Source organism: Geotrypetes seraphini, chromosome 12 (assembly GCF_902459505.1).
Source record: "Geotrypetes seraphini chromosome 12, aGeoSer1.1, whole genome shotgun sequence".
NCBI lineage: Eukaryota > Metazoa > Chordata > Amphibia > Gymnophiona > Dermophiidae > Geotrypetes > Geotrypetes seraphini.
Window position 1 is genome coordinate 87,388,040 of NC_047095.1, and position 20,262 is coordinate 87,408,301.

The 20,262-nt window shown below is 44.1% G+C and overlaps 1 protein-coding gene across 1 annotated transcript in view; it reads right to left on the reverse strand.

Moving 5' to 3' along the window:
• PAPPA2 (pappalysin 2) overlaps positions 1–20,262 on the reverse strand; it is a 546,937-nt gene that overhangs the window by 188,664 nt on the left and 338,011 nt on the right. Inside the window, exon 16 of the mRNA XM_033916510.1 lies at positions 11,083–11,296. Coding sequence (XP_033772401.1) covers positions 11,083–11,296 — 214 coding nt within the window. The remainder of the gene's footprint in view (positions 1–11,082; positions 11,297–20,262) is intronic.

Sequence of the window (20,262 nt, forward strand, 5' to 3'; positions counted from 1 at the left end):
AAATCACTAATGTAATGTAATGTAATGTAAAAGATTTGGTTCTATATTAATATTTTTCAATTATTTAAATGTCTGTATCATATCTCCCCTCCTCTCTGTCTGTATCATATCCTGTCCCTCCTCTCCTCCAGAGTATACATTATTCGGGTCTTCCAGTTTCTTCTCGTATGTCTTTTGGCACAAGTCCTCTACCATTTTTGCTTTCCCCTGGACTGCTTTAAGTCTTCTTATATCCTTTGCCAGATATGGCCTCAAAAACTGAACACAATACTCCAAGTGTAGCCTTACCAATGACCTGTACAGGGGCATCAAAACCTCCTTTTTGCAGGTTATGCTTCTCTCTATATAGCCTAACACCCTTCTGGCTTCAGCTGCTGCCTTATCGCACTGTTTTGTCACCTTCAGATCCTCAAACACTGTCACCTCAAGGTCCTTCTCCCCATCCATGCATATGATCCTCTCACCTCCCACGACATATGGCTCACTCAGATTTCTACTCCCCAAATGCATCACTCTGCACTTCTTTGCACTGAATTTTAGTTGCCAAACTTTAGACCATTCTTCTAACTTTTTTAGATTCTTTTTCATGTTTTCCAAGCCCTCCGGGGTGTCCGCTCTGTAACAAATCTTGGTATCATCTGCAAAAAGGCTAATCTTACCTTCTAACCTTTTGGCAATGTCGCTAACAAATACAGTATATTGAACAGAATCAGCCCCAGCACTGATCCTGATGCTCTCATCTTTCCTTCCTCTGGGTGAATGCCATTACCCATCACCCTCTGGTCCGTTCACCATTTTGGGCCCTAACTTCACCCAGTCAAGAGCCTCCTACAAGGAACCATGTCAAAGGCTTTGTTGAAATCTGGAAATTACATCTAGCACATGTCCTAGATCCAATTCTCTCATCACCCAGTCAAAGAATTCAAATCAGATTCTTTGGGCATGATTTGCCTTTAGTAAAGCCATGTTGCCTCGGATCTTGTAATCCATTAGATTCTAAGAAATTCACTATCCTTTCCGTCAGCAACGTTTCCATTATTTTTCTAGTAATCGAAGTGAGGCCTGTAGTTTCCCGCTTCATCTCTGTGACCGCTTTTGTGAAGAGGAACCACATTCACTCTTCTCCAATCTCACAGAACTTCTTTCTTCTCTAAGGATTTATTGAACAAATTTTTTAAAAGGACCTGCAGAACCTCTTTGAGCTCCTAGGATGGATCCTGTCTGGTCCAATGGCTTTGTCCACTTGCAATTTTTCAAGTTGTTTATAAACACTTTCTTCCATGAACGGTGTGGCATCCACTTCATTCTCACGTGTAACTTTGCCAGCCAATCGCAGTCCTTCTCCAGGATTTTCTTCTGTGAACACTATTTGTTTAGCATGTTTGCTTTTTCCTCATCACTTGGTAGTTCATAGCTTCTTTTAGTCTCGCAATTCCATGTCTTCCTCCTTTCACTAATATACCTGAAAAACATTTTTCTCCTTTTTTATATTTCCAGCCATTTGCACTTCCACTTTCGCAAGACATCTCTCTCTCTCTCGGTTTCTTTCAGTTTCATCTGGTATTCCTTTCTGTACTCCTAGAGGTATTTTTGTATTTCATGAATGCCAACCTTTTGTCTTTATTTTCTCTACCGATAATTTGGTTGCCCACTCCCTCCTATCGGCCCCCCCCCCCAGAAAAAATGTCCCCACCCCGACACCCCTCAATCTCACCCGGATCCCCCCAGTACCTTTTTCTTGCAGGCCGGCCAAATGGATGCTTACTCCCTCTGGCCGGCAGGCCCACCTCTACATAATGGCGGGCCTTCCCCTTCCCAGTGCATCCTGGGATGCAACGGGGAGGGGCCTAAAGCACTGATTGGCCCAGGTGCCTAAGGACCTCCCATATGAGGGACCTTAGGTGCCTAGGCCAATTGGAAACTTAGGTCTCCTTCCCAGTGCATTCTGGGATGCAGTGGGAGTGGCCTAAGACTCCAACAATCAGGACACACATTTTCTTAAAAAAAAAAAGCCTAAACCCTAAGATAGGCACTTACACTATAGCCATTTTTTGCAGTTAGACATGTTAGACACATGCAGGGAGACACGTCGGTACACTTAAGCTCGCCAAGGCTGGGTATGGTTTTGCCTAGATGTGGCCTTGGGTAAGCTTAAGTGGCCCTAGGCGTCTTCCTAGGGCCATGACAGATGCCTGAAATGTAGGCCAGAAAAATTCTGGCCTACATTTCAAATAGACGCAGATGCTGAGTTGATTGCGGCATGGAAATCCACCTGCTGTGATCAGCTGAACAGCCACGGCAGAGAAAACTCCCTCCCCATGATGTCAGCTGGCAAGAAGAATGCCCTGAACTCCTGAACCCTTCCTGCAGCAGCGGAGCAGGAGAGATGCTCACTCTCTCCTGCCCCTGAACTCCCAAATCCCTCTAGCTGGACTGTCTTCAGGAAATATATAATTCAGAACTTCTTTAAATTTATCAGTCAATCATAGTTTCTTTGTAGATGATTCCACCAGCTGATAACCATAACATATGATTTGGACAATACCAGCTCAAGCTCTCCCAAGATAGATATACTACAGACTTTTATAACATTTTCAACATCAAACTATCTTAAACTGAAACCTGTGTTCACTAGACCGCTATGTTCTTTCACAAATACCATAGCCTGCAATAATGCAGCCTGCCAGGGTGGCATTAAGGGGGTGCAAACAGGGCATTTAGGCCCGTATGCCACAGCAGTCTCCTAGCATGCCTAAATCTGAAGGAGATACAGCGTGCTGCTGGGCTTTTGGACTCCCTTCCAAATTTCTGCCTTAGGCCCCAGTAGGTTTAATACTGACTCTGCAGGCTGCTAAGGTGTGAACCAAAAGAAACATCAAAGAACATTTTCTAACTACAGTGGTTTAATTTGGGTATTAACAGTGCATGCATTATTTTTATAAGATTGCTTGACTCTAGAAAAGGACAAGATTGATGAATGTGTCCATCTACCAGCAGGTGGAGATAAAGAACTGAGTTGAACTCTGCCTTATTGGATGTACAACTTCCTGGTCAACCATTATTTTCCTAGGAAGCCTTGGACCACACTGCCACATCAAGGGCTAGATTCACAAAGCAAACCGATCGTGTACCAATCGGTTTGCGACCCCTTTGCGCCCTGATTTCCCTCTGGCCCGATTCACTTACCTCTCTGCCGACCATCCTCTGATCCGCGCATGCAAATGAGGGCAACAGAATGCAAAGTAGGCAGGGACGTGATTCACTAACCAAAACCCTGCAACACCGACTGGGCTGGCCGATCACAAACAAGCGACTGCTGAGGACCAGTCGTTCAAGCCCTTTCCGACTGCCCTGCCTTCTGCCGCCCTGCTCTCTGCCCTCTCAGCCTCTATCTCCTGCAGCCCTGAACGCGCCTGCCTTCCTGCCCTGAACGCGCCTGCCTGCATGCAAGAGAAGAGAGCTGGTGAAGTCAGCCATCAGGACCGGGAGGAAGAGAAGCAGTGCATGGAAGAAATCCAGTCCGAAAGAGAGACAGAGGCACACCCCCACACCACAAGGAAAAAGAGTACGAGAGAAGTATCTGCCCCTGTCACTCAACATGCCTGTCTTCCTGCCCCGAACACGCCTGCCTGCCCCAAATCCGAATTTGTCTACCTGCCTGTCCCGACTCGCCCATCCTTCCCTGCAGTGCAAGCCTGTGATTTTAACCCGTGGTCTTAAGCAGGTTAAAACCACGGGCTCCAAAATACAGTTAAAAAAGGAAAAAAAAATCTCTGCTATAGAGTGATCCAGGCAGGCAGATGGGGGTGTTCCTCCGATTGCCCCCATCTGCATATTGTAGTTTGGGGAATCCATCGGACCTGCTCAGATCGGGCATGGATCGGTCCCGATCGGGCAGGTTTGTGAATCTAGCTCCAAGTTGGTAATGTCTTACAAAAGTGTACAATTAAGACCAAGTTGCCACTCTACAAATTTTTTCTTTTTTTTTTAATTAAATATTTTTTATTAAGTTTCAAAAAAATTTAACAGTGCAATATATAGGTTAATAACAGACAGTAAAGCGTAAAAGCACATACAACTTATAAGTATTTATGTACAACTGAACTACTATCTCTTAACTATTAATTTTATACTGTTCCCCAGTTCCTAAGTGTTTTTCCCTTATACGTTCCTCACTTTTCTATTACAATTGTATTTCTCCCCCCTTTCCACATGTATCTATGGCCTACGGGTCAATATTTACCCAGTTTGTACGGTCTGTAGTCCTGTAGTTTTTATAGGAAAGTATGTTTAATTGTTATTTTTGTTAAATTGTTAATATTTTTACTTTGTACAACGCTTTGTAGATTCGAAAAGGCGTTTAATCAAAAATTGAATAAACTATAAACTATACTCCACCCTCCCTTCCAATAAATAATCATTATAAATAACAAATATTTTCACCCACCCTGGATGTGCATAGAAATAACCAAATTAAAACTATCCTGATGTAATATAAGATGCCAAGGGGCCCCATACCAATTTAAATATATTACCCTGCCCCAATATATCTGCATTTACTTTCTCATTCCTATATGTGGAGCATAAATTTGCCCACCAAAAAGAGAAGTTAAGACGATCAAAGTTCTTCCAATTTTGTGTTATCATCTGCATTGTTACTCCAGTCATAATTATGAGGATACGACCTTTATAGTGATCTATGGAGGGGTTTATATGTAACAACGTACCACATATCTCATATGTTAACGGAAATGATGACTCAAGTATTGCATTAATCTGCCCCCATATCGACTTCCAAAAATTAAGTATCAAGGGACAATAGAACAACAGATGATCCAGTGTCCCTATGTCCAGATGACTGTGCCAGCATCTATTAGATCTATAACTATCTAACTTATTTAACCTAAAAGAAGTCCAAAAAGATCTATGTAACAGGAAAAACCAAGTTTGTCTCATAAATGCTGATGCTGTACATTTCATCCTCCAAGCCCAAATTCGTGGCCATCGAGTCACAGAAATATACTGCTTAATCTCGATGCTCCAAATGTCCCTAAGACTGTTTTTTGTTTTTTTATTCAAAAAATCAGAAATTAATTTATACCACCTGGTGGCTTGATGCCCTAAAAAATCTGTCTTGAAGCATAGGATCTGCAAGCTATAATGAGTTTATAAGTTTCGCCAATCAGGGAACCCACTCTGAATGGCCTGCTTCAACTGCAACCATGTATCATTTTGAGATTTTGAATTACCAAATAACTGCTGCAGTCGTGAAAAATCAAGCAGTTTCCCATTAGATATAACATCATCTAATGTACGAATGCCTGCCTGCATCCAATGCTTCCAGAAGATCCCAGACCCGCCAATTTGAATCTTGGAGTTTAACCATAAGGATTGATAAGTTGATTTCTCTACTGGAATGTCTGTTAATTTATCATTAAATTTCAAGGTTTTCCAAGTATCAAATAAAATTCTATTGTCTTTAGCGTATTTAGGTAACTTGACACTCAATACATGAAACAATCGCAATGGGGACATAATTTGCCATTCTAAATATAACCAATCTGGGAGATTTTCCTTGAGTTCGGGGAGGATCCAATACATACTCTGCCTCATTATATAGGCTTGATGGTACCTATAAAAATTGGGAAAATTTACCCCACTCTCCGCAATTGATTTTTGTAGTGATCCTAAAGCAATTCTTGCAGTTTTACCCAGCCAAATAAACTTAGTAAGAATGCTATTTAATTTTTTGTAAAAGGACCCTTGATAAAACACTGGTAAAATACCTATTTGATACCAAACCACAGGTAAAATCATCATCTTGACCAGGGCTGCCCAAGTCCGGTCTTCGAGATCTACTGGCAGGCCAGGTTTTCAGGATATCCACAATGAACATACATGAGAGAGATTTGCATAAAGGCAAATCTCTATCATGCATGTTCATTGTGGATATCCTGAAAACCTGGCCTGCCAATAGATCTCGAGGACCGGACTTGGGCAGCCCTGGTCAAGATGATGATTTTACCTGTGGTTAGTTATCAAATGGGTATTTTACCAGTGTTTTATCAAGGGTCTCTCATCTTCTACAATTCCCTACACTCCTTCCAATAGAATGGTTATTCCAAATCCTCAGCAAGCAAGCCCACTTAGAGTCTACTAGACATTCAGGCCCTGATTCTCCAAAAGTGCGTCCCGATTTTAGGCAGCTGAAGACGTCCTACAGCTGTCTAATCAGCCAATCGGGATGCACGTTTTTTAAAAAAAAATGCTCCCCAGGCAGGCCTGAAGGCGCCTCCGGGAGCCTAGGGAGACCCGCAAGATGCCTAAGCTCGCCTACAGGCCTTAGGCGAACTTAGGCGGCCCTACGCGTCTCCCTAATAGAGGAAGAGACGCTTAAAATGTAGGCCAGCAAAATGCTAGTCTACATTGTAAGTAGACGCGGCCGCTATACTGATCGCGGCAAGGGATCTCCCTGCTGCAATAAAGTATAGCGGCCGCCTGTCCCATCACCGACAGGAGGATGCCTAACTCCTCCTGTCGGAACCCCGAACCCCGGAACCCCCTCCCCCCCCAAACTCGTAATCGCCGGTAGGAGGATGCCCAACTCCTCCTGTCGGAACCCCGGAACCCCCTCCCCCCCCAAACTCGTAATCGCCGACAGGAGGATGCCCAACTCCTCCTGTCGGAACCCCGGAACCCCCTCCCCCCCAAACTCGTAATCGCCGACAGGAGGTTGCCCAACTCCTCCTGTCGGAACCCCCTCCCCCCCAAACTCGTAATCGCCAACAGGAGGATGCCCAACTCCTCCTGTCGGAATCCCGCAACCCCCTCCCCCCCAAACTCGGAATCGCCGACAGGAGGATGCCCAACTCCTCCTGTCGGAACCCCGGAACCCCCTCCCCCCCAAACTCGTAATCGCCGACAGGAGGATGCCCAACTCCTCCTGCCGGAAAGCCCAACGACCCCCCGCCCCAACTAATCTCCCTCCCCCAACTAACCTTTCAATGTTGGTCAGCTGCATGGGTCTTGCTGCCGTCCAGCCGACGGGTCTGCCTCGTGGAAATGAGACGGCACGCCCCTTCCCGGCCCATCCCCACTAAATCTAAGGCCTGATTGGCCCAGGCTGTAGAAGCCTGGACCAATCAGGCCTTAGGCATAGCAGGTCCGCCCATCCCCACTAATCCTAAGGCCTGATTGGCCAAGGTGCCTAGCCTGGGCCAATCAGGCCTTAGATTTAGCGGGGATGGGCCGGGAAGGGGCGTGCCGTCTCATTTCCACGAGGCAGACCCGTCGGCTGGATGGCAGCAAGACCCGTCTAGCTGACCAACATTGAAAGGTTAGTTGGGGGAGGGACATTAGTTGGGGCGGGGGGTCGTTGGGCTTTCCGGCAGGAGGAGTTGGACATCCTCCTGTCGGCGATTACGAGTTTGGGGGGGAGGGGGTTCCGGGGTTCCGACAGGAGGAGTTGGGCATCCTCCTGTCGGCGATTACGAGTTTGGGGGGAGGGGGTTCCGGGGTTCTGACAGGAGGAGTTGGGCATCCTCCTGTCGGCGATTATGAGTTTGGGGGGGAGGGGGTTCCGGGGTTCCGACAGGAGGAGTTGGGCATCCTCCTGTCGGCGATTACGAGTTTGGGGGCGGAGGGGGTTCCGGGGTTCTGACAGGAGGAGTTGGGCATCCTCCTGTTGGCGATTACGAGTTTGGGGGGGGGGGGGTTCCGGGGTTCTGACAGGAGGAGTTGGGCATCCTCCTGTCTGCGATTACGAGTTTGGGGGGGGAGGGGGTTCCGGGGTTCCGACAGGAGGAGTTGGGCATCCTCCTGTCGGCGATTACGAGTTTGGGGGGGGGGAGGGGGTTCCGGGGTTCTGACAGGAGGAGTTGGGCATTCACTTGTCGGTGATGGGACAGGCGGCCGCAACAACCGCGGCCGCTATACATATTGCAGCAGGGAGATCCCTTGCTGCCATAAGTATAGCGGCTGCGTCTAATTTAACCCGATTCTCTAAAGACGCCGGTTACAGAATCGGCGTTTAGTATAGGACGCCTCTCCCGGGCGGCCTTCCTGGGGAGCATTTTTTTTAAAAAAACGTGCATCCCGATTGGCTGATTAGAAAGCTGTAGGACGTCTACAGCTGCCTAAAATCGGGACGCATTTTTGGAGAATCAGGGCCTCAGTATTCTATTTTTTGACCCCAACTCTTTGGAATGCTCTACCCGATGACATCAGAGCTGAACAATCTTTTCCCTGTTTCAAGACTTTATTAAAAACATACTTTTTCTCTCAACTGAATAAACCTGGTTGAAGGCAGGGAAGGGTCCCCTGGAGAGACAGATTGAGATATTAATTCTATTTGTTTATAGTGACTTCTTTTTATAAAGATTGAATGATTGTATGTGTATCGTCTCTGGAACTTTTCTTTTGATACTGGTGTTCCTTTCCTTTCTATGGTTTGTTTTTATATTACATTACATGTCATCACATTTATAGACCGCAAAACCTCACGGATCGATGTGGGACCTCCAGCTGCATCTTTCTGCAGATGATTGGTCACGTATTTGTATGGAGGTACAGAAAGCATCTCATTGTATATTGGTCCAAGAAAATGCTTATAAAATTTTAACACGCTGGTACTTCACACCTGCACGGTTACATATTATGTACCCTCAAGTTTCAGACTCTTGCTGGAGATGTGGTAAGAGCCCTGGATCTTTTATGCATATTTGGTGGGACTGTGGGGTGATTCAGAAATTTTGGGTTATTGTTACACGATCTTTGACATTGTGGATCCAGGATCCATTGCAACTTTTACCTCAAGTTTGTCTGTTAGGGTTACATAATGTTAGAGAAGTTCCTTGGCAGACAAAACTGGTCAGAATGGGGTTGGCGGCGGCCAAATGTTTAATAGCATTATATTGGAAGAAGTTAGCCGCTCCACCAGAAGAGGAATGGTTAGAGAAATTGCGAAAACTTGCACAGATGGAATGTATAGCTGCTAAGCATTATGGTTATTATGACTTACAAAGGCGGACTTGGGACAAAATATTTCAGTACATTTAATTATTTCCTCATGTGGGGTGGGAGGGTGGGATAGAGGGTGAGGGGAGGTGTGGTTCATTGGGAGTCTTTTTGAAGGAACAACGAAAGGACTCCCTCATGGTGTTTATTCGATGGGGGATATTATTGATTATATTGGTTTACTTTATGTAGGGTGGCGGGATTGAGATATATTTATGTTAGGGGGTTTTTTCTCTTTTTTTTTTTTTATATGCTTTGTTGAAAGATTGTAATATTACGGATTGGTTTACAAAAGGTGTTTGTATTGTTTATCATCATTATAAAATTCTAATAAAAATTGATTAAAACAACAAAAAAAAAACACAAAAAACTGGACATTTCCAGTGAACTACAGAATAATTGTTAATCATTTTAGTTCTCTAAATATTTTAGTGATTATATTCACCGCTTAATTGGTAAAGGCAGTATATCAAATCAATAAATAATAATAACTGGAAAAAAAAGAGAAAATAGGCAGATGTGGAAGGGCATATTCAAAAAATACATCTAAATCCAATTTGGACATATGGCAGTAGGAAAATGTCTATTTTTAAATGCAAACCACCATACCATACATCATTTCTTTTTTTTAAATCCTCTATCTGGACATCCAGGCCATTGGGATGCCCAGACTGCCAGGAAGTCTATCTTTATACCACATTTTCAATCAAAATTTTGTCCAAGTCCCAAACACCCAGAACAAGACCATTTGGATGTGGGAGGGGCCAGTCCTATAATGAATTGCCACCCAGACATGACAACAGAGCAGTGGGGCACCTTAGAGGGCACTGCTGTGAACTTCACATAAAGGGTGCCAGATAAACATCTCACCAGAATTCACTTATAGGTTATGTTGAGCCCCCCAAAACACCCCCAAAACTCACTATACCCATCTGTCTACAACCCCAATAACCCTTACGACTGCAGGTGGTACCTATATGGCAGTAGAGTAGGGTTTGGTGGGGTTTTGGTGAGCTTACATTTTCCACAATGAATGTAGTGGTTAGAGTAGCTTATGGGACTTACTACTTTATTCTATGGTTCACTAGCCCGCCCACCAGGCTATTTAAGACTCTTGTGTGCAGCTCTACTAGGCTTTCCCATACCAGGTGCTGATGTTCTAGAGACAGGTATGTATGTTTGTATTCTGATCTTTGTGGGTGTGAGAGGGTCTGTGAGCACTGGGGGAGTGTGGAGGTGCCTTACCTTGATGCATGCAGAGGTCATTTGGTCAATTTGGGTACCTTTGTGACAGACCCTTCTAAAACAGGTCTAGTTCCAAATATATAAGTTCTGTCCAGGATGTCTTACAAAATGTTTGATTATTCAAAAGGGCCTGAGATAGGCAAGTGGGATCTCTCGGAGAGAGAAAGAGATAATGGTTACAGCAGCTGGGCAGACTAGATGGGCCATTTGGCCTTTATCTGCCATCATGTTTCTATGTTTCTATTATCGCAGCAAGGCATCCATGTCTAACCAACCCTTGAGATTTCCCAAAGCCCACCCATAACACGCCTCCACCATACCCATCTCAGGCTCTGAAAGTACAGAGGCTGGAACATTTCACTAGACGTATAGAAAGGCAGTTTTGATTATCGACACTTGGACATCCTGGCTACAAATTAGGACATCCATGTGCTGATTTAGGATGCTTTTTGGACATCTATGTTTTTTGATTATGGGCCCCATAGTCACCTCTCATCAACCACAATACCCAGATTTTGTACCCACTGCTTAACTTGAATTGAAGCTACATCAGGCAGGATAACACCATTCAAATTCATGGAAACAGGTTTACTAACCCTTTTAATGGAATTCATTGATGTTCACTGTCATATCTGCTGGCAAGAACCACACAAAATTCCACATTGATTCCACTTACTTACATCATACATCATAAATAACATAAAAGAACTGATAATTATATCAGTTAGAAACTCTGTTATCAGCACATTGTACCTACAAGAGACAAAATTGTATTAACATTAACCAAATGGAGATGATGCAAAGATAAAGAGCTACACTTACTTTCTAAGCTTTCTTTCATCATTTTCTGCCACACGATAGCCAGGCTTGCATATATAGTAACATGCAGAACCCACATCGTGGTTGCCCTCATGACCATGAGGTTGCAGAAGCTTTGCATTGGCAATCAAGGGTGGAGCATCACATTCTAGCTTGCAATAGGCTTCTGGGAGGGACCAAAGACCATCTTCAAGACAAGTCAACCAATTGTTCCTTCCTGACATGAAGAAAAAAAGAAAGAATAAGACCAGAAAAAAAAGTCACCCTCTGGAAGAATAGAGTAAGGCACAGGTGACACCAAAAATGCTGATTCAATATATCCATCAGTGGACAGACCAACGTGTGATGGACACGTTCACAGCAAAATGCTCCTTTGTGTGAATAAATGCTGCAAAAAGTAGCAGTCATGCATGTTGCCCTAAACAGTTTTCTATAACAACATGTATTCAAATGGAAAGGAGGTGTACATATAGGGGGAATAAGAGCAGAACATGGCTGCGCCTTCCAGTTACATGCATAACATGCAGAATACTATGTTGCACATGCCCTTGCCACATTTAGGCATGCTCACTTATGCCAGCTCTATGAATGGTGTAGCTATGAGTGCCTACATGAAAGGCGCACAAATGCCAAGTTATGCTAATATTCTGTTGCAGAATCTGGGTGTTCAGGTGTCTTTGGCTGGTTTAAGATTAATGGTTTGGTGATACATAAGAGAGGAAACAAATTTAAACCAGTTTAAATCTAAATTAAAAACCTTGTTGTTTAAAGATGCCTTCGAGTAATAACTACACTTTTAAAGATGCTGTTTAATAACAACTGACCTTCTAAGGACAATTCGACTTCCCTTCTTTTGATCTTTCCCCCTACCTCTTGTTCTTTCCTTCAGTGTCTCTTTCCTATAATATTGTAGTTCGACCCCTCTTTTCCTTTTGTACAAGTTTGTCTGTTTGGTTAATTATACCCTCAAATATGTTTGTTAACTTGATTGATTTTATTGATTAATGTACACACCCTAGAAGCCTGATAAGGCGGTATGATAAACTTGATAAACTTAATAAACTTGATAAGACAAAAATGGTGATAATAAATAGATTTGTAATTTCCCTATAAAAACTGGATTCCAGGTTAAGCAGAACAATGATAACTATCACAGATGAAAATGGTAAAAAATCTGAGAGTTTGGATTTATCCCAGTTTTGATTATGACACGTGTTCAACAAATAGTTACAGCAGTTTATGGGAAGATGAGGTGGATAAGGTGATTGAAACCTTTCCTATCATTGTAGACCATCACTAGTATGGTTGCTTCCATCATTCTATCATCATTGGATTACTGCAATGCTTTATTATTTGGTCTCCCCGTGATATTGATTAGATAATACAGAAAAAAGCAGCTCAGATTTTGCTGGAACTTCATTGGTTTCCAATTTTATTGAAGGTGAAGTTTAAGATCTTGTTGTTGACTTTTAAAGCTTTGAAGATGGCTAATCCTGGTCATCTATATGACACATTGCAAAGATAGAACATTGAGATCTGGCCAGGATCTTCTTTTGGAAGTCTCCACAGAGAGAGAAATAAAGGGAGTTCTGTTAAGATCTAGAATGTTTTCTAAATGGCACTCACCCAGTGGAATGCTCTTCTTAAAGAGCTTAAGATCAAACCTAATGTACAACAGTTTTTAAAAACATGGCTTTTCCAGGTTAAATAGTCCTTTAGGGTGATGGTCTTGATGTTTTGGGTTAAGTAGTGTATAAGGGGTAGGATTTTTATGTGTTAAATTCTGATATATATTATGTTGATTACTATTATTATTATTAGTAGTTTTATGTACACTATGCTTAAAACTTTCTACTTTCAAGACAAGTTCTTGGAGGAAAAGTCTGTGGAGGGGCAAAATAAAAAGATACATCTAAGTCCATTTTGGACCTAAGTTGCTAATCATCCAAAATCGGACATGGGAATAGGTCCATTTTCAAAAAATACGTCCAATATAATTTTTTTTTCAAAAAATCGTCTAACTGTATGTCCAGCCATCTGATCATCCACACCGCTAAGTTGTCAATCTTTATACCCCATTTTCTCCCAAAAATTTGTACAAGTCAAAAACGCCTAGAAAAAGATATTTTGGACATGGGTGGGGTCACCAAAGTGATGGACTGGACACCCAAACAATGCACCAGAGTAGTGGGGTACCTTACAGGACACTGCTGTGAACTTCACAAAAAGCGTGCCACATACAAATCTCACCACAACAACCTTATAGGTCATGGTGAGCCCCCCCAAAACACCCCCCAGAACTGACTAGACCCACCTGTCTACCAGCCTAATAGCCCTTATGGCTGCAGGTGCCACTTATATGGAAGTACAAAAGGGTTTGGGGGGGAGCACATGTTTCACCATGAATGCAGTGATTAGAGTGGCTTATGGGCATGGGTCCTCCTCTCCATGGTTCACTAACCCACCCCCAAGACCACTTAAGCCACCTCTGTGCAGCTCTACTAGGCTTTCCTGTTCTACGCTGCCAGGTGCTGATGTTCTGGAGGCAGATATGTAAAGTTGTTATTACAATTTTTATGGGGGTGGGGGGTGATCAGTGGTCAGGGGCAGTGTGTGGGGGGTCTGTACTTTGTCCCTACAGTGGTTATCTGGTCACTTTGGATACCTTCTTGTGACTTAGACCTGGTTTTAGATGGCCTAAGTCACAACATCAAAGTTCTGTCTAGGCAGTGTTGTAAAACTTTCGGTTATACATGCAGTACGACTAAGTCTACCATGTCCCGCCCAAATCCCACCCTCACCATTCCACCTAAAATGCCCCTTTTAGTTCTGGGCATACTGCAGCACTGTGAAAGCCTAAGTCATTTTTAGATACGTCTAATACCCGGTTTGATTATCGGAATGTGGACGACTTGTCTCACTGATCGTCTAAGTGCCAATTTAGGCCGGGTTTTAGACATATTTCCATTTCAATTATGAGCTCCCATAGTCTGTTATTGAGAAAGACATGGGGGAAGCCACTGCTTGCCCTGTATCGGTAGCATGGAATATTACTACTCCTTGGGTTTTGGACAGGTTACTAGTGACCTGGATCGGCCACCGTGAGAACGGGCTACTGAGCTTGATGGACCATTGGTCTGACCCAGTAAGGCCATTCTTATGTTCTTATGTTCATTTGGAGCAGATATAAATGCTTCAGAAATTATTCATATATATTAGAAGAAATGGTTGGATGGTTAGAATCCTCTAACATGACATGGATATGAGAGCATTTGATAACTTGATTGCTTGAGTCTCTATGTAAGAGTATGTTCTTGATGCTTGTTTTATATAGATCTGTCCTATTTTAATACATGGAGTTCTTTTCTATTTTGTGATATGATTGTAAACCGCTTAGACCTGTCGAAAGAATGAGTGGTATAACAAGTTTTAATAAAACATACTATGTATTATTACAGGTTTAAGTGGTATACAACATTTTAATAAAGATAAAGAAAAAAGATAAAGGTGCTTCCCGTGCAGCATCAGGGTGCGTACTTGGAGGCACCCACTTCTTGACATTGCCAATAATAAAATTAATATGCTCCTAGATCGCTCACCCCAGGAATAATGCATCTATTTTTTGCTGAATTACTGAATTGTAAGAATACTTTAATCTTGTTTGGATAAAAGGAACCTAATCACTTCAAATTGTTGTTATAATCAGTGCTTATCAGAAACAAAATGTTAAAAGTGGTTGCCAATTGCGTGTCAATCACGTGACATTGCCAGTTAGACAATCACAACTCCAGCAAAGGTAGGTACCAGAAATGTAAGCCAGGGTTTTCCAGGCCTATCCATTTCTGGTGCCTACCTTTGATGCAAATTGTGCCTCCATATGAGCTTTATGCTGCCTAACACCACTTCCGATGTTAGCCACACCTACAGTGATGTTAGGTGCGTTAAAGCATCTATGGAGGCGTGATTCCAGTGCTGAATTTTTAGGCTCTGGCAAGCGCCTTGAAAATCAGTGAAAAACAGCGTTTAAATGACATTTTTTACTGAGCTTAGGAGCCTACTGGCACCTAAAAACTGGTGCCATTTAGAAAATCTAGGCCTTTGAGAACAAATCATAGTCTCAAGAGTTGAGCTGGGCATTATTTTCCTCATTCTATAAACTTGTACACTCAACTAGACATTGAGGAGCAAATTCTGTAAAGGATGCCTAAATTTAGGCATCTACAATGTGGACGTCCAAACACCTAGGTGTCCAAATAAATTGAATAATAAGCCCAATTAACAACTTTAACAAGCAATAATTAGAAGTTAGACGTCCAAAGGCTGTGCGCAATTCACAGAATAGGCATCCAGAATTTCATAGACACTCATCAGAAAAGCTGTGCCTAACGTGATAGGTGTGGCCGTGGTTTAATTTACATTCAAACTCATAACAGAATATCAGTTTCTATAATGGTATTGCCATGGGATATCAGACTGCCCCTAGAACCTTCTAATTCCTTGAGGGATCAATTCCTCATGCATCCCAATCTGACAATCCTATTTTAGTTATCTTTTTTGTGTATATCTTTTTTTTTTTTTGCACTTTTTATCTTTTTTCTTTTTCCAATTTCTTAATAATTTCTTAATAATTTAAATAATTTATCCATTTCAGCGCATTTCATTTCATTTCATAGCTTAAGATAATAATTTAAATAACTTAGCTTTTCAGTTTATAAATCATTCATCCCCTTTATAAACTGAAAAGGTAAGTTATTTAAATTATTATCTTAAGCTATGAAATGAAATGCACTGAAATGGATAAATTGTTTAAGTTATTAAGAAATTGGAAAAAGATAAAAAGTACAAAAACAATAAGAAAAAAGATATACACAAAAAAGATAACTAAAATAGAATTGCCAGATTGGGATGCATGATGAATTGATCCCCCGAGGAATTAGAAGGTTCTAGGGGCAGTCTGATATTCCATGGCAATACCATTATAGAAATTGATATTCTATCACGAGTTTGAATGTGAAGTTTTGAAATTAATTGGATATAGTATTTAAGTTAGATAAGGCGGTTTAATTTAGACATCCTTTTACAGAATTGCATACTGCTCAGCATCCTAACGTATCTACAATCTTACCTATAATATAGGTGTCGCAAAACCAGGTCTACTTTTGGGCAAGAGTTGGGCGCTAGCTAAGCACGAGTTAGGCGTGCTGGAGGTGTCTAGATATAATGGTATGGGTTTTATTTTGGGGGGGGGGGTAAAGAATAGTCCAGTTAGATATTAAGGTAAAAAGATATTTAATAATGCATTACTTAAGCAAAGCACATGAAAAAATATATTGCATACTAAACCTCATTGCCAAAAGGTTTTGTTTTTTTGGTGTAAAGTATACTCCAGTTTGATATTAAGGTTAAAAGATATTAAATAATGCATTACTCAAGCAAACCACAAACAAATGTATTGCATACTAAACCTCATTCCCAAAGTTTAAGAAAATAAGAAGAGAAATCCTACTCACAATAGCTGTGGTATAGAGCACAGTTCTTCAACCGCCAGTCCGCGGACTGGTGTCAGTCCGCAGAAAATTCCTGCCGGTCCGCGCAGAACCGGCGAGACTAACTTCTTCAATTTCCTGCTGGTCCGCGCAGGACCAGCAAGATCGAGGAGCGCAGGGCCGGAGATAGAATGGGGAGCCTCCGACTGTGCTTTCTTCTCTCCCAGTGGCTCTCCTTACAAGTGCAGCGATTCAGGAAGGAAGCCTTGGAGCTTTTGCTGAGTCGGGCCGCCTCTGATGATGCAACTTCCGCTTTCCTCAGAGGCGGTGCGACCCAACAAAGGAACCGAGGCTGCCTTACTGAATCGCAGCGCTGGTAAGTAAGGAGAGTTGCTGGGAGGGGAGAAAGCTGCTGGCATGGTGAAAAAAAAAAAGGGACAGCTGCTACTGGACCTGGAGAGGGAGAAGGAGAGATGCTGCTGGGAGGGGGGAGGGAAAGGAGTCTGGGAAGCTGCTGGGTAAGGGGGGAAAAGGGACAGCTGCTACTGGACCTGGAGAGAGAGAAAGAGAGATGCTGCTGGGAGGGGAAGAGGGAAAGGAGTCTGGGAAGCTGCTGGGTAAGGGGGAAAAAGGGACAGCTGCTACTGGACCTGGAGAGGGAGAAGGAGAGATGCTGCTGGGAGGGGAAGAGGGAAAGGAGTCTGGGAAGCTGCTGGGTAAGGGGGAAAAAGGGACAGCTGCTACTGGACCTGGAGAGGGAGAAGGAGAGATGCTGCTGGGAGGGGGGAGGGAAAGGAGTCTGGGAAGCTGCTGGGTAAGGGGGAAAAAGGGACAGCTGCTACTGGACCTGGAGAGGGAGAAGGAGAGATGCTGCTGGGAGGGGGGAGGGAAAGGAGTCTGGGAAGCTGCTGGGTAAGGGGGAAAAAGGGACAGCTGCTACTGGACCTGGAGAGGGAGAAGGAAAGATGCTGCTGGGAGGGGAAGAGGGAAAGGAGTCTGGGAAGCTGCTGGGTAAGGGGGAAAAAGGGACAGCTGCTACTGGACCTGGAGAGGGAGAAGGAGAGATGCTGCTGGGAGGGGGGAGGGAAAGGAGTCTGGGAAGCTGCTGGGTAAGGGGGAAAAAGGGACAGCTGCTACTGGATCTGGAGAGGGAGAAGGAGAGATGCTGCTGGGAGGGGAAGAGGGAAAGGAGTTTGGGAAGCTGCTGGGTAAGGGGGAAAAAGGGACAGCTGCTACTGGACCTGGAGAGGGAGAAGGAGAGATGCTGCTGGGAGGGGAAGAGGGAAAGGAGTCTTGGAAGCTGCTGGGTAAGGGGGAAAAAGGGACAGCTGCTACTGGACCTGGAGAGGGAGAAGGAGAGATGCTGCTGGGAGGGGGGATGGAAAGGAGTCTGAGAAGCTGCTGGGTAAGGGGGAAAAGGGACAGCTGCTACTGGACCTGGAGAAGGAGAGATGCTGCTGGGAGGGGGGAGGGAAAGGAGTCTGGGAAGCTGCTGGGTAAGGGGGAAATAGGAACAGCTGCTACTGGACCTGGAGAGGGAGAAGGAGAGATGCTGCTGGGAGGGGAGGAGGGAAAGGAGTCTGGGAAGCTGCTGGGCAAGGGGGAAAAAGGGACAGCTGCTACTGGACCTGGAGAGGGAGAAGGAGAGATGCTGCTGGGAGGGGAAGAGGGAAAGGAGTCTTGGAAGCTGCTGGGTAAGGGGGAAAAAGGGACAGCTGCTACTGAACCTGGAGAGGGAGAAGGAGAGATGCTGCTGGGAGGGGAAGAGGGAAAGGAGTCTGGGAAGCTGCTGGGTAAGGGGGAAAAAGGGACAGCTGCTACTGGACCTGGAGAGGGAGAAGGAGAGATGCTGCTGGGAGGGGGGAGGGAAAGGAGTCTGGGAAGCTGCTGGGTAAGGGGGAAAAAGGGACAGCTGCTACTGGACCTGGAGAGGGAGAAGGAGAGATGCTGCTGGGAGGGGAAGAGGGAAAGGAGTCTGGGAAGCTGCTGGGTAAGGGGGAAAAAGGGACAACTGCTACTGGACCTGGAGAGGGAGAAGGAGAGATGCTGCTGGGAGGGGAAGAGGGAAAGGAGTCTTGGAAGCTGCTGGGTAAGGGGGAAAAAGGGACAGCTGCTACTGGACCTGGAGAGGGAGAAGGAGAGATGCTGCTGGGAGGGGGGATTGAAAGGAGTCTGAGAAGCTGCTGGGTAAGGGGGAAAAAGGGACAGCTGCTACTGGACCTGGAGAGGGAGAAGGAGAGATGCTGCTGGGAGGGGGGAGGGAAAGGAGTCTGGGAAGCTGCTGGGTAAGGGGGAAATAGGGACAGCTGCTACTGGACCTGGAGGGAGGGAGAAGGAGAGATGCTGCTGGGAGGGGAGGAGGGAAAGGAAAAGGAAGAGAGTTACTGCTGGACAGGGGGAGGAGGGAAGGGAGAAGAAAAAATGAACGAAACAGCTTGCAGGGAGATTAGAGGAGGGGAAGGGGAGAGATAGGAATGAGATGGGAAGGAAGGGTCAGCAGAGAAATTGAGAGGGACAAAGATGCTAGATCTGGTGTAGGAGAGATAAAAATGAAGAGATCAGTGAAGCTGGAGTGAATCATGTAAAAAGGAGAGAGGGGCATAGGCTGGATGGAAAGGGGAGAGGGGCATAGAAAGAAGACAAATACCATATGGAAGGGGGAGAGGTCAGACAGTAGATGGAAGGGGCAGATTCTGGATTGAAGAGACAGAGAGGGCAGACGCTGGAAGGAAGGGAGTGAAAAGAAGATGAAAGCAGAAACCAGAGACAACAAAAGGTAGAAACAAATAATTTTATTTCTATTTTGTGATTAGAATATATCAGATTTGAAATATATATCCTGCTAGAGACATAACTGGGGACTGTAGTATTCTGTTAGCATGATATTTCTATGAACTTGGCTTGTTCAGTTTTCTTGATAGTAGAGGGGATATATGTGAAAGGGAGGGGAGACAGGGGTTTTGTTGGTCCGTGCTCTGTATATTTGTATTTATAAAATCACAATTGTTCAGAATATTGTTTCTTTTTATACTTTAATAAAATGCGTTCAATATAAAATCATAATTGCGGCTTGTGCAGATGGGATCAGATGGTTTGCGGGGACCGAGCTCGCAGAAATGGAGCGTAAACGGGGTTTTTAAATTTTAGTCCTATTAGTTTGCCAGTCCACAAAATAATTCTTTTATTTCTGCCGGTCCACGGGTGTAAAAAGGTTGAAGAACACTGGTTTAGAGCAAGTAGACATTTATTTATTTTTCTATACCGTTCTTCCAGGAGCGCTCAGAACGGTTTTACATGAGTTTATTCAGGTACTTGAGCATGTTTCCCTGTCTGTCCTGGCGGGCTCACAATCTATCTAATGTATCTGGGGAAATGGGGGGATTAAGTGACTTGCCCAGGGTCACAAGGAGCAGCGTGGGTTTGAACCCATAACCACAGGGTGCTGAGGCTATAGCTTTAACCACTGCGCCACACTCTCCACATGTCTGATGCACAATCTTGACATCATTGTGACATCATCAATATGCACCTAGATGGCAGATTGTTACTAAAAAAAAAAAAAGGAACCCCTGCCTAAATGGAAGCTCCTGTGGCTCAGTGGTTATAGGTACTTCTTCCATCTTCCACAGGTCATGGGTTCAAATACACACATCCCTCCTGTACCTTAACAGCTTTTTTTTTGTCTCATAAGAGAGTA